The 13,537-nt window shown below is 36.1% G+C and overlaps 1 protein-coding gene across 7 annotated transcripts in view; it reads left to right on the top strand.

Moving 5' to 3' along the window:
- Positions 1–4,374, top strand: part of LOC116852839 (zinc finger and SCAN domain-containing protein 2-like) — a 102,867-nt gene extending 98,493 nt beyond the window's left edge. For 5 of the 7 annotated variants that reach the window (XM_032833550.1, XM_032833558.1, XM_032833554.1 and 2 more), the window contains exon 14: positions 4,010–4,374. In XM_032833550.1, the coding sequence (XP_032689441.1) occupies positions 4,010–4,186 (177 nt within the window). In that variant the 3' untranslated portion in view covers positions 4,187–4,374. The remainder of the gene's footprint in view (positions 1–4,009) is intronic. The other 2 variants (XR_004379861.1, XM_032833552.1) reach the window with 2 other exon arrangements.
- Positions 4,375–13,537: the final 9,163 nt, after the last annotated feature.

Raw genomic sequence — 13,537 nt, 5'->3', positions numbered from 1 at the left:
TTCCAGAGCGTGGTGCATCTTTGACATCAAAATTACCGGAACGGAATCGACGAAACCAAAATTGCGCGTGATTGGCTGTTACAGTATCAGGAGCATAAACACTATTCACATTTTCAGCCGCCTGGCTTGCGTTTTCGCCTTTATCGAAGAAAAACTGTAAAATATGGCGTATTTTCTCTTTGCTGGTGTCCATCTTTGACGCGCGCTCAAACAATACTGAGTCAAACAATCACAAAACTGTCTGAGAAGTTTTTTTAGTACGAAATCTTATCTTTCTAACGCCATCTAGCGTAAACCGATCGCACTTATACAACGTGAGATACACATTACTAAAGCCATCTATTGGAAAAATAATGGATTTCTTTTTACTACACCTTATATATGTATATATTTGACGCTATTGCTAGGATGGAAACGATACACGAGTTGCAAAATCGGTTATGTTTATTAGTATAATTCAGTTATAGATGTGATGAAATATCAATTAGTATGTGTACAAAACAGTCAAGTTTTTACGATGTAAACGTATGTTACATATATACATGTGTGTGCGTGCGTGCGTGCGTGCGTGAACAGTACACAGTATCGAGAAATGGTTATATATTTTTCTAACTTTTCTCGTCAATAACTTTTTAACAGACAATGAGCGACGGCTGAAACCTTCTGAAGGTCACTCAGGAGGATATAGCCGGTGACCTTTATAATATATGTTAAGGTCATCTGAGGGGGGTCCATTAAACCTAGTTTTAGCGCATGGAGTTTTGCCAAATTTTTTCTTCAGTTTATTAATGCCACGCAAAAGTATTCATTTTCAGCTTGAAAATATATGTGGTCTTGTTTTTTATTTTCAACATATGGCCAATCAGAAACAATCGTCGGCATCAATATCACTGGACAGAACAATTTTTTTTTTGTAAAAAGGCAAATAATCATTTCCAATGTATTTTTGCCTACTGAATCCGAATCTGTCATCCAAATTTGGCTACCACGTAACAATTTTTAGAAAAATGTAGTAAGATACAAGATAAGAAGATTCCCATACTCGGCTTTTTGGCCTTCTTGTCGCCATTTTTTTTCAAATTGTGATGTGACAGCCAAATTTAGCATGTATATAGGGTGTCCTATTTTAAAATATTTACCTTGATAATTCTTCAGCCAAGCATATTCAGCAAAAATGTTTCAGACAAAAGTTATATAGTTCTATGGAGGACATAAGAAGGTACCATTGGTGTGACTAAGAGGTAAAAATTATCTATTTTCTTCTCATAAAGCTCTGAAAATTTTTTCAGAATTTTTTAATTAACTTTTTAATACTGCATTTTCTTGCATTTTCTTAAAGTACTAAAAAGTTAATTAAAAAATTCTGGAAAAATTCTCGGAGCTCTACGAGAAGAAAATAAATAATTTTTATCTCTTGCTATTTTTCGGTAAAGTTGATAGAGATGTCGTTTCTGGATGGCATCTCTGAGCGTTATCTAGGGAGGGGAGAGTGTCGTGAGCGTGGAGCGTCAGGTATAGGATTGGGCACGGCTAAAAAAATCGTCGACTTCGATTTAATCGATTATTAAAAGTATCGTTTTTATATAATCGATATTTTCTTAAAAATTTCGATAATCGATTTAATTTTTTTTTGTTTTTTTATAAAATAATATCAAATTAATAGCGTGTTTCTGGTCCTGGGTTATTCGAGCGAGTCCCAGATGCGCACATTGACAAACGGATACATCCAATTATATGTCGTTATTTATAGAGTATCTAGAATATCTCTAGGCATACGTCGTTGTGGTTGGCTGTGTCCGTTTGTCAATGTGTGCATCTGGGACGCTCCCGGTTAATCGCTTCGAGAGCGATCATAAATCATAAGTCTTTACTAGCAAATCATAAAGCTTACTTATAAGTACTTGTTCGACCAATAAACATAGGCTGAATAACCCAGAGTGGATTAACCCAGAGCCAGTCGAACATGCTATAAGATAAAGCCCCTTAAAGGGTCATCCACAATGGAGAATCGTACGCCGTAGCAGTAAGAAATTGACCAATCACACTGAATTTTTATAAGAATGATTGATTGTAATTGGTAAATGTGTACTGCTACGGCCTACGATTCTCCATTGTAAACTGGATTTTAAGCCGGAATCAGACTACGCATTGGAGATTGAGATTGCCGATTGAAGATTGGATTTTGACCAATCTGAACACAGGAAACAAATAGCGTGTTCGAGTGGCCCTGGGTTAATCGCTCCGAGAGCGATTATTGATGTCATAAGTCTCTACTAGTCAATCATAAAGCTTATAAGTACTTGTTCGACCAATAAACGTAGGCTAAATAACCCAGATTGGATTAACCCAGAGCCACTTGAACACGCTAAAAGATTGAGATTATAGATTGGAATTAGAGCTCAGTCTATTTTCTCAATCTCCAATCACAATATTAGTCAATACTTTAGCAACTTTTTGACCACGTAATAGACCCATTTTACAAACAAGGATTTCTGAAAGTTCAGAAAAAGCAAGAGAGGTAAATTTCGTTCAATATAATGAAATTTATTTACAATTACATAATACACGTAATATACCAATCATATTAAGAATTACTGAGATATCACTGAGCTAAATTATTTTCTGAAAGCAATTATATTATCAATTGCAATACTGCAGTCATACGGTTTGATTGGATAATCTTCGATTTTCAATTTTTAATCTTAATCTCCAATGCGTAATCTGATTCTGACTTTACAGAGGGTGCTTTCCAGTACACTATGTTACACAAAACCAGTTTATTGGTTGCATATTATCTTACCAGATATTTTAAATAATATATGACCAATAAACTAGTTTTGTGTACGTGTGTGTCAAGATGTGTTAAGCAATTGGAAAGCACCCAGAATGTCAGGCAACATGGAACAAGAAATAGCCAATGAAAAACTGTACTTTCACATGTGCGTCGGTTTCTATTGGCTATTCCCTCTTTCTACTGCTTGTTGCCTGGCAGTCTGTAAGGGGCTTTAAACTCTATATACAACTAATATCTCGGATTTATTAATAGAACTATTAATTGACCTCAGTGTGCACTGGTGCACATTAGTGCTTCCAATTAAATTCGCCATTAGTGAAATTATCATGAGAAAAGGGTCTTAATAATAAAATTTGGTACATCGTACATCGTACATCGAAGAAAAAACAATCGATTTGGAGAATAATCGACCTCGAAAACATCGGAAAGAATAATCGATTTTCTAATAAAATAAGAATCGATGCTTGATTTATCGATCGATGTTTGCCCATCCCTAGTCAGGTAGCTCAGTGGTTTAGAGCAGTCGCTCGGCAAGCGAAAGACTCGGGTTCGAGTTCCGGCCTTGCAAAACCGCGCTCTCGATATTTTTCTCTTTCTGGAACGAAAAAGATACGCAGATCTCGAATGTATGGTGTCCCGCCGCTACATAGTACGCCCTCCTCCTTCTATGGATAGAATTCGAATAAGAAATTATTGAAATCAATAATTTTATAGGTATTTCCGTAAATAATAATTCTTAGAAAATAGAGGTCGTATAAAAAATGTTTTCAACAAAAGTTGTTTGTTTCTTTATGTAGAATAAAATTTCGTAATAAAAAAATATATGTTTCTATTTAAAGAAGCAAAGTTGACCTTGACCTGACCTTGGCAGCGCCACGCAAGGTCAAACCAGTTATACCTTCTTATGTCCTCCATCGAACCATATAACTTTTGTCTGAAACATTTTTGCTGAATATGCTTGGCTGACGAATTATCAGGATGCATCTTTTAACATAGGACACCCTGTATATATGAGATAAAGGAAGTAATTCTATTCCCACTGTGTATCCGAGAAACTAAATAGCTTCTTTACCAAGGACGTTTAATTAGTTATATATATTAGTGTATAATTTTTCTGTAGCTAATTAAAATATATTGTATATTTTTCTATAGATAATTAGAATTACCATAACTATATTCCATAATATTGACAAGTGCTTTAATTATATATTTTAGGATGAAGATACAGACGCAACAACAGTCGCGACAATTAATCAATTGGAAGGGGGAATTGTAGACAATGAACATACGATAGAATTTACAACACAGGACGGACAAAAGGTTCGTGTTCTAACATCGTACCATGTTGATGGAATGCAGCTTACTCCAGAGTACCTGACTATTGTACAATAAACAAAAAAGAAGAAATAGATACATAGATAGGTATATAAGTAAATGTGAATGTGTGTGGCGTGCTCATATGTATGTTCATTACACGTTGCATTTCTTTTTTTATGAGCATTTTCAATGATCAAATTAATTCTTCGATTTAACAAATGATTTTTTAACATTATAGAATAAAATATGAGGTCTTTAAATGATTTTTATTTAGTGCAGAAAGAACTGATGATTTGTCCTAAATAACTTAGTAATTTATTCTAAAAATTTGAAGATTAACATCTGTAGATATCCTTAAGAATCTTGCTATATTTTAAGCAGGGCAACATTTTGAAGAACATTTAAAGGACATTTATCTTTGCACATGTTACAACATATAACAGTAATTGTACAGAGGGCAAATTTACATAAATTGCAATTTTTTGCGTGACACTACATGTATTGCATACATAGTGATAATATATCATATGCATGTTATTAAAAACACAATAGTGTTACAGAATTGTCATTTTTATTAAATTTATTTAAGGATCAGCGTACATATATTGCTGTAGAACCTTACGCCATTTTACGTGAGATTCTTGCGTTATGTAACATATAAGCCAATCCTACGGCAATATATATATATATATATAAACGTAATGTAAGAATAGAGCGTCTGAGCGACAAAGATAGTTAACCCAGATTATTCAACAATAAATAAATCAAAGGAAAAATAATATTATATTTCTAAAACCATAATAAGAGAAATGTCTATTGCGCATTAATTTTATGTGAAACTGTTAAATGTAAATATACTAAAGCAGAGCTCGGGACAGTTTACCAATTTCGGCCGATTCTCGGGAGCTACGCCTTCTATCTCCCCTTTGCCGTGCGGCGGGCCACGAAAGTGACGGTCGCGACCAGTCGAGGCTCCAAGCTTATGGCTCCTGAACACAGGACGCGGTAATGCTTGCCGCGCGGCGAAAGTTCGCGCGACAGCCAATCAATATGTTGTTTTTCCGTAAGAGCTAGAAGGTTATTACGGAAAGCAGCATATTGATTAGCTGTCGCGCGAACTTCCGTCGCGCGGCAAACATTACCGCGTCCTGTGTGCAGGAACCATTAGAGGCACGACTATCACTTTCTTGGCCCGCAGCAAGGGGGAGATAGAAGGCGTAGCTCCCGAGAATCTGCCGAAATTGGCAAACTGTTTCGAGCTCTGTACTAAAGCTATGAAAATTGCATTATAATCTTGCTGATCTTCTGTCTTCCTCACAGATCTTGTTATATTCGTATTTGAAGACTTGAGAAACTAGAAAAAATTGCTGAAATATATTTCTGAAAAAATAAATAAATGTATAAACTGGTGACGCGACTGTTATTAACATATTATTAAGGAGATAATACATGAAATAAACACTTTTGAAACGATTTAATATAATAATGAATATAATATAATGAATATAATAATGAAAAAAATATATATCCTAAATAACACTGGTCGAAAAAATAAAACTTTTTTTACTTTAGCATTCTATAAGTCACTTCTAGTAGATTTTTGAGCACTAATTATGAATCTGATCATGAAAATAGCATATCGCGTTTTGAGAAAACAATACTTAAATTTGTTAAAGTAAGCGCTTTTTATATACTTTTGAGTGAGTTATATATTTAAATGGGAACGTGCTCAAGAAAGTAGTGATAGCTTAAAATAAAATAGCTTAAAAATTCAAGATTTATACTTTATGATAAAAATATCAGAAGTCTCAAGCAGAAAAGTTTTTCCTTAATTCTGATCCTTCTGATAAGAAAGAATATTCCAGCTCAACCGCCAGTTCGAACGGAAAAAAAAACCTTCGGGTATGCGCAAACAGTAGGTTTTTGTAGTCGCTATCACTTAAGAACAAAATTAGGATAGTTTTTTATATTAGCATAAGTAGAGCGGAAATTTACTATATAATGATTTTTTTAGTTGAAATTCGATTCTTGAAAATTGCATCCCGTCTTTTTGTTCAATTTCAATTTTAAAATTTCAACACATAAGTGATGATGAGTGATTTGGCAAACATTTCTCATGATTAAAATAATTTTTTTCTTTAATTTATCGAACAATTGAAAACATGTAATTGTGAGACTGCGATAAATGATGTTTTTTTATGTTTTGATCACTTTTTGTCAGAAAAACCTTTCCTACTTAGGACTTTTGACATTTTCATCATAAATTATAAATTTTGAATTACAATTTATAAGCTGTCATTGCTTTCTGGAGCACGTCCGCATCAAAAGATATAACTCACAAAAAAAGTATAAAAAAATATAAAAACACCTATTTTAGCAACTTTGAATGAAGTTTTCTCAAAAACTTGACGTGATAGGCAACTTTCATGACCAGATTCGTAATCAGCGTAGAAATTTATCAGAAGTTACTTATAGAATGTTGAAGCAAATTTAGTGTTGAACAGTTTAAATGAAATGAAATTATACTTTTCATTTTGTATATATATAACAGAATCTATATAAATAAATTACTAATTTAATCACAATATATACTATATTACTCCAAAATACAATATTATATTTTCTAGTTTAAATCTCATTTTAATATTTCAAACATATTCTTTATAAAGAATATCAGGAATAGGTTATAATACAATTTTTTATAGCTTTTGTATATATACAGGGTGTCCCGTCACTACCGCATTATCTCTTAAGAACGGATTCCGGATCCGCGCTCAGATACGGTACAACACACAATGGTACAAGTGAATGCACATAAGTGAGAATTTGCATAAGATATGAAATTAGTTGTAAATCCCTGAAAGAAAGGTCAAATGTGTGACAGCTTACTGATTCTCATAAATGTATTGTGTGATATTTTATTCATAACATTTTGACGAAATTGTTATTATTTGCGATATATTTATTTAAATGAAAAGAAAAGGCAGATTATTATTACATATATTGTTGTATGCATAAAACTATCAATATTTGGAAAAGGAACGATATGTGCATGCACCTGTACCATTGTGTGTTGTATCGTACCTGAGCGCGCGTACTTTAGCCCAGGGATCGGCACATTTTGCCAGTTTCGGCCGATTCTCGGGAGCTACACCTTTTATCTCCCTTTTGCCGCACAGCGGGTCTCGCAAGTGACGGTCGTGCCTCTAAGCTTGGAGTCGCGACTGACTGCGACTATCACTTGCATGGTCCGCCGCGCGGCAAGGTGGAGATAGAAGACGTAGCTTTCGAGAATCGGCCGAAATGGGCAAAATGTGCCGAGTCCTGCTTTAGCCGGTATAATTGGTCAACTTTAATCGTTTGTAATTTGAAAAGTATTATAGCCTCGCCATTTTTGTATTAGTATTTTTTTATTCAAATTATCTCAGAAATCCGCCCTTAAGAGATAATGCGGTAGTAACGGGACATCCTGTATATTTAACAGTTTCATAAAATTAATATGCAAACATTTTTTTCTTTTTTATGACTTTAAAGATGTATCATTATTTTTTTAATTTATTTATTTTTTACTTTTATTTACTTATTTAATTTATTTTATTATTTTATTTTAATAATTACTTATTCTTCAATGATTTTATTAGTTATCTTTGTCTCATATTTGACGCTCTATTTTTACATTATATTTTTCTTTGTGCTGTGTCGTAGGATTGGTTTGGGGCCTTCACACACAAATTGCCAAAGATTTATTATAAGAATTGGCCAATTGCAATCGAGTATTCTCGAAGATGGCAACTTTATGGTTCAAAAATATTTAACGTAATTGGCCAATTCTTACGGAACATTTTATGTTACAACTACGGCAATTTGTGTATGAAGACCCTTAAAGCCAATGCAAATACAGTACCTCAAGTAAAAGTCTGGGCATCACCGATTTCCTTTTGATTGCTCTGGTTCCTTATTTGACCGAAAATGGCGGAATAGAGAATGATGAGCTAAAAGCCTCTATTTTAAACAAAGTTTTATTTGAAAAAGAAATTGCATATAAAACAGTTTTTTTTCAATAATATAAATATATTTTCAGAAAAACAACAGTGTTATTTACATGCAGCATGCATTGCCATACTCTTACTATTAAACATTTTCGACTTTTGTTGTTGTTTTGTACTTACAGTTACTGTACTGTACGTACATTCTATAAATAATAAATCGATTCATTATTTTTTAAAATAAATTGTGACAATTTCTCAAGGCAGAGCGTGTGCAATAAATGCCACTTTTTCCTAAAAAAAATTAATACACTTTTGTTAAACCGTTTTACATGTAGCAGATACGCTCTAATTAATTTCTCTATATATTTCGAGTAAGTATAAAAATAAACCTTAATTTACATAAAATAATGTATTTCTACGATAACATTTTAATTAAACTAACTTAGAAAATATTATTGTTGATAGAGATAGTAGAACCAACAGAATGCTAAGCATTCTTTACAGATAGCTGTAAACTTTGAGATATTTGAAAGAATATAATTGAAAAGATGAATAAGTTGACGATTGTTTTTATCCTAATTACTATTTTGCAAAGATTTAATATAGTAAGATATAATAATTAATTTTGTTTAAAAATTAATGGATTGCATTTGGTATTATATATATGAATTCTTATTAAAGAGAATAAATTTTTAAGGGAGAAACCTGGTTTAGAACTCAAAATTTTCGATTTTTTTTTACATAAATCGATAGTAAAACTCATGGAAAAAATATAGTCCTGAAATAACAAACTGAAATTCTAAGTATTTCGATAGATACAGCTCACAGAACAGGAACGCTTCACGCAGCTATACGGTGGCGGGAGAGCTGGCATTCCTACGGCCTGTTTTCTATTCTTGCCATGGACGTAAGAATACATGGACGGAGCGCAAAGTGCGATTATAGACGAGGGGCTGTGAAGCCTAAGGAGCAAAAGGGGTACATTGTCCATGTTGGTACAGGAGTTTTGTATCTATTTTCACTGTGTCAAAATAGCGACCATTGCCATCTTGGTACATCAACTTCATTACTAATGGGTACTTTCCAATTGCTTAACACATCTTGACACATACGTACACAAAACCAGTTTATTGGTCGGATATTATCTAAAATATCTTGTAAGATAATATACAACCAATAAATTGGTTTTGTGTAATACATAAAACGTAACTGGAAAGCACCCAATATATACTATGACGATGCATTAATGCATCACCAAACCGGCCGACCGAACACCAGTCGAGCCGTGCACCGGCACTTTGCGCCATTTAAGGCTCCTGGCCCCTCGCCGCGGCTATATTGGTTTTATGACGTCAGAAGTGAGAAACTGCACGTAAAGAATTCTTGTGTGACATATCTAAATAAAAAGATATTCTTCACAAACATCACTCGAAATCACTTCAACATATTTGTAAAAAGCTCCGAGTTTTCACCTTTTCCTTGGGCAATCCATATAAAGTCATAAAATAAGCTGTGAAATGAGGCCTGCCTACGCAAGAAAACATGTGGTCTAACAGCTGATCAAACGAGTAAATTATGCTTCCATGTATTATATTTCATGAAAAGCCGAGAACTTGGAGTATTTTACAGGTTCGCACAATATATGTAATGTCACAAAAGTCCATTGAAATAAATAATATAAGCACATTTCACAAGAAAAAATTTGGCTGTCAACAGCAGTATTAGAGTATTGTGCCAACGCACAAACACATCCGTAACATATTACGTTACGTTAAAGCGGGAAACATACTTTCACGTGACGCATAATGCAGAACGCATAGCATGATACGAAGCAACGCACATATAGATATGCATTACATCTTTATGGCAAAAAGGTTAGGATATTTGTAAGTTGGCAATTTAAAATAGTGTGAGATCCTCCATAATATCGCTGTTAATTGAAGACACGTTCGGACCGTGATTTTTTGGGAACGTCCTTCGGCGTTTTCCAAGGCTTCCCCTCAAATTCAAAATGAAATGGTGAAAGGGCCATGTTTCTCAATAGACCTGCAACCAAAAGAGAGAGAGAGAGGATATAAAAAACGACGCATTGTTTACGTATTTTTTACTAGGTAAGTGACTCTATAAAATATGAAAACAGATTTTGCATGAAAAAATAAACACTTTAACATCGGCGACCTAAAAAATTGTGGTTAAATTTTAAGTAAGAGCTCAATAAAGAAAGTAAATATTAAAGTCTAGACATTTATAGATGTTTTCTCGTATATTATTGCAAATGTGATATATGTAATAATAAATAAACTAATGTTTTACATATATTTCAGCCTTGAAAGACTGCAGGGAAATGGATAATATGAACGAAGGTGATATTATTCTTTTAGCAGTTTTACAATTATACTTGTTAATTTTATATGTAAAAAGGAAAGAAGAAAAGAAATATCCAAATCAGAGATGGTGGAGAAGATCCATTAATTTGGAACGTTTTTTATATAGGAATTTTGAACACCTCTTTCAGGAACTGAAGCACAATGATGCAAACAAAGAATAGGATATATTGTCCTTTTGTCGATTCAGAGGATGCTAAAGGAAACATAATCCCTGGGGAGTGACGATGATACAGTTCAAACGCATTCAACGACATACCTGCCATTTTATTTCAAAACATTATGCAACTATAATTGCATACAAACAACAATACAAACTAGCAGACTGTTTCCTGACGCAAGCTGGTGAAGTTGGGTGTATATCAGTTGGACACGGGGCAATTGGACACAGTCCAATCACAAGTCGCTGTTCCAAGGGACCCTACAAATGTCTCTAATCACATGGTGCTGTGATTGGCTGTGTCCAAATGCACCGTGTCCAAGTGCACCGCTCCCGGTGAAGTTCCCTAGCAATACGATCATGTAAGAAGAGGACAACATTGTGATTATGCAAGGTCTCGTCCGTATGGATATAATGTAGTCGCGCTCCGTCGCGTTGCTTCCAACAGGCTTCTTAAAAGCTTCTTAAAACGGTAAATGGATGGCGCCTTCGCTGTACTGGCCACTGCGTGCGCCGCGATCGTCATTGTGTTCCTGTTGCTTCGTTTCTCAACAGCCTCTTGAACAATCTCCTTCGTTTTTTACTCAGTATTCGAGTCCCTTGCAGGTAAAATGGGTAAATCCCATAAGTTCAAGAAGAAGAAGAGATTGGCATTTCCTGATCGGTTAGCTGGCCTGGAGGACAAGCAGCACGTTTAATTGACGTGCTCGAACGTGGAGAGGTTAGAACGCCCCGGCGTCCATCTTCTTCCTCCTTTTCGCCTCCTCTTTGGCTCTGCAGGACATCTACGTGTATCTACGAGTATCTTCAGCGTCTCCTTCGAGTCAGGATTTTTTCCCAATATTGCTTGATCGGCCGCCGAATCATCAAGGGCAGCGCCTGCACGACAGGAAGGGCCCGTAGTCCAGAGTGACTCAGATGTGTACGTGCTTTCCGGGGCTATATTTACGGAATATAGAAGGAAAAATCGACACAACCTATCGAGGGTTTGCGATAATTCGGTCTGCGTTGCAGGTACAGTCAACAAGGGTAATATGACCTTTGAGTCTCCTCCTGGCACGCTTCGCGGTATCCAAGCTCAATGATGAAGCAAAAATTCTGGCGGACCTCTTTCATCGCCTTTCGTTATCCAGGCGAGCTCAGATATTGCCTGCTCTCAATTTACTTGCGAAAACCACGGCCGATAATCTTCTCTTCGGCGCAGCCTTTGGGGAAGAGATGAAAAAACCGGCCACTCTGGAAAGGTCTTGCAAGGACATCGTCAAAACTTCTCTGTCCATATCTCGAAGGGTTCAGCAGCTCTTCAAGCATCCGCCACACGTTGTCCCTCCCGCCAGCCCTTCGAGAAACCCCCGAGCCCCTGCTCCAATGAAGCCTTTGACGACACGGAAGCCAGGGACGTCGTCACACATTCGTCGAGCCCCATTCGGCCGTCGCGACCGTTCCAGATTTCGGTCGAGGAGAACATAGACGACGAACAGGTAAACCTCACCGGCAGGCTGGCATGCTTCTTGTCTCGTTGGCGAGACATTATCACGGATCAAGTAATTCTGGAGACCATTTCTGGGTATCCTTTACCAATTCTCCACCGCTCCAGTGCACCGAACTCACTATGCGCATATCTAAGAGAGAGCAGAAGATTTGTGGGCAGGAAATCACTCGACTGCTTACAAAAGGAGCGATTGAATCGATGTCTGACTGCGCAGATCAATTCCTACACTCTTTTTTTCATAATTGAGAAATATTCAGGAGGCTGAAGATTTATTCTCAATTTAAAGAACCTTAACAGGTTTATAGAGGCTTCGCATTTCATGCTCGAGGACTGGAAGACGGCGGTTCATCTCCTGTCTGCTGGAGACTTTTTTACTTCGATAGACTTGGAGAGTGCATATCTTCTATTACTCATTTATCCAGAGGATAAGAAATACTTGCGTTTCCGCTTTCAAAATCAGCTTTTCCAATTTACTTCCCTGCTTTTCGGTTTAGCATCGGCGCCGTATATTTTCACCAAAATTTTAAAGCCAATAGTGCATTTTCTTAGAGAGAGAGGTTTTCTTTCTATTGTGTACTTAGATGATTTTCTCCTCATAGCGCAGTTTTACGATCATTATACGATAAATATTTCCACCACGCTTCGTCTCTTGTCCACATTAGAATTTGTTATCAACAACAGAAAAGTGTTCTAATTCCAGCAAGATCATGTAGGTTTCTGGGGTTTATTTTTGACACACACAGAAATTTTCCATCTCAATTCCTCTGGACAAGAGAAATAAGCTTTCACACCGTACACTCGACATATTCGATAAGCATTCATGTACAATCCGCTTCTTCGCGAGTTTTATTGGTTTTTTAACTTCCGTTTGCCCGGCGGTCAAACACGGTATGCTCCATACTAAAGTCTTGGAACACGAGAAATTTCTCGCCCTTTCCACAACGAATGACAATTATGAGGCTTGTATACTTACCTGGCTCCATTAAAGAGGATCTCTTCTGGTGAAAAACTGTGTTTCAGGATCCTTCACAGCGCAACGCTATTGGTTCGAGGGCGTTTTGACCTCGAGATATTTACGGACGCTTTTCCTTAACAGGATGGGGCGCTGTTTGCGCCGACGTCCGCACACATGGTTTTTGGTCCTTAGAAGACCACATCAACTATTTGAAACTCTTGGCTATCTTTTATAGTCTTCGTTGCTTCGCTTCGCAATTGCGAGGATGTAACATTTTTCTACGCGTCGACAATTTTACTGCTCTCTCTTACATCAATCGCATGGGCTCGGTATAATTTCCCCGGTTGTCTGCCTTAGCCCGGACGATTTAGTATTGGTGCGCGGATCGCGACCTATTTATCTGCGCTGCTTATATTCCGTCAACTCAGAATGTAGAAACGGATGCC

The sequence above is a fragment of the Odontomachus brunneus genome, unplaced genomic scaffold (genome assembly GCF_010583005.1).
Source record: "Odontomachus brunneus isolate Ranch 3 - 2012 unplaced genomic scaffold, Obru_v1 Obru_scaffold_258, whole genome shotgun sequence".
NCBI classification, from domain to species: domain Eukaryota; kingdom Metazoa; phylum Arthropoda; class Insecta; order Hymenoptera; family Formicidae; genus Odontomachus; species Odontomachus brunneus.
Note: the sequence above shows the minus strand (reverse complement) of the source record. Positions and strands in the feature narration are given on the sequence as shown.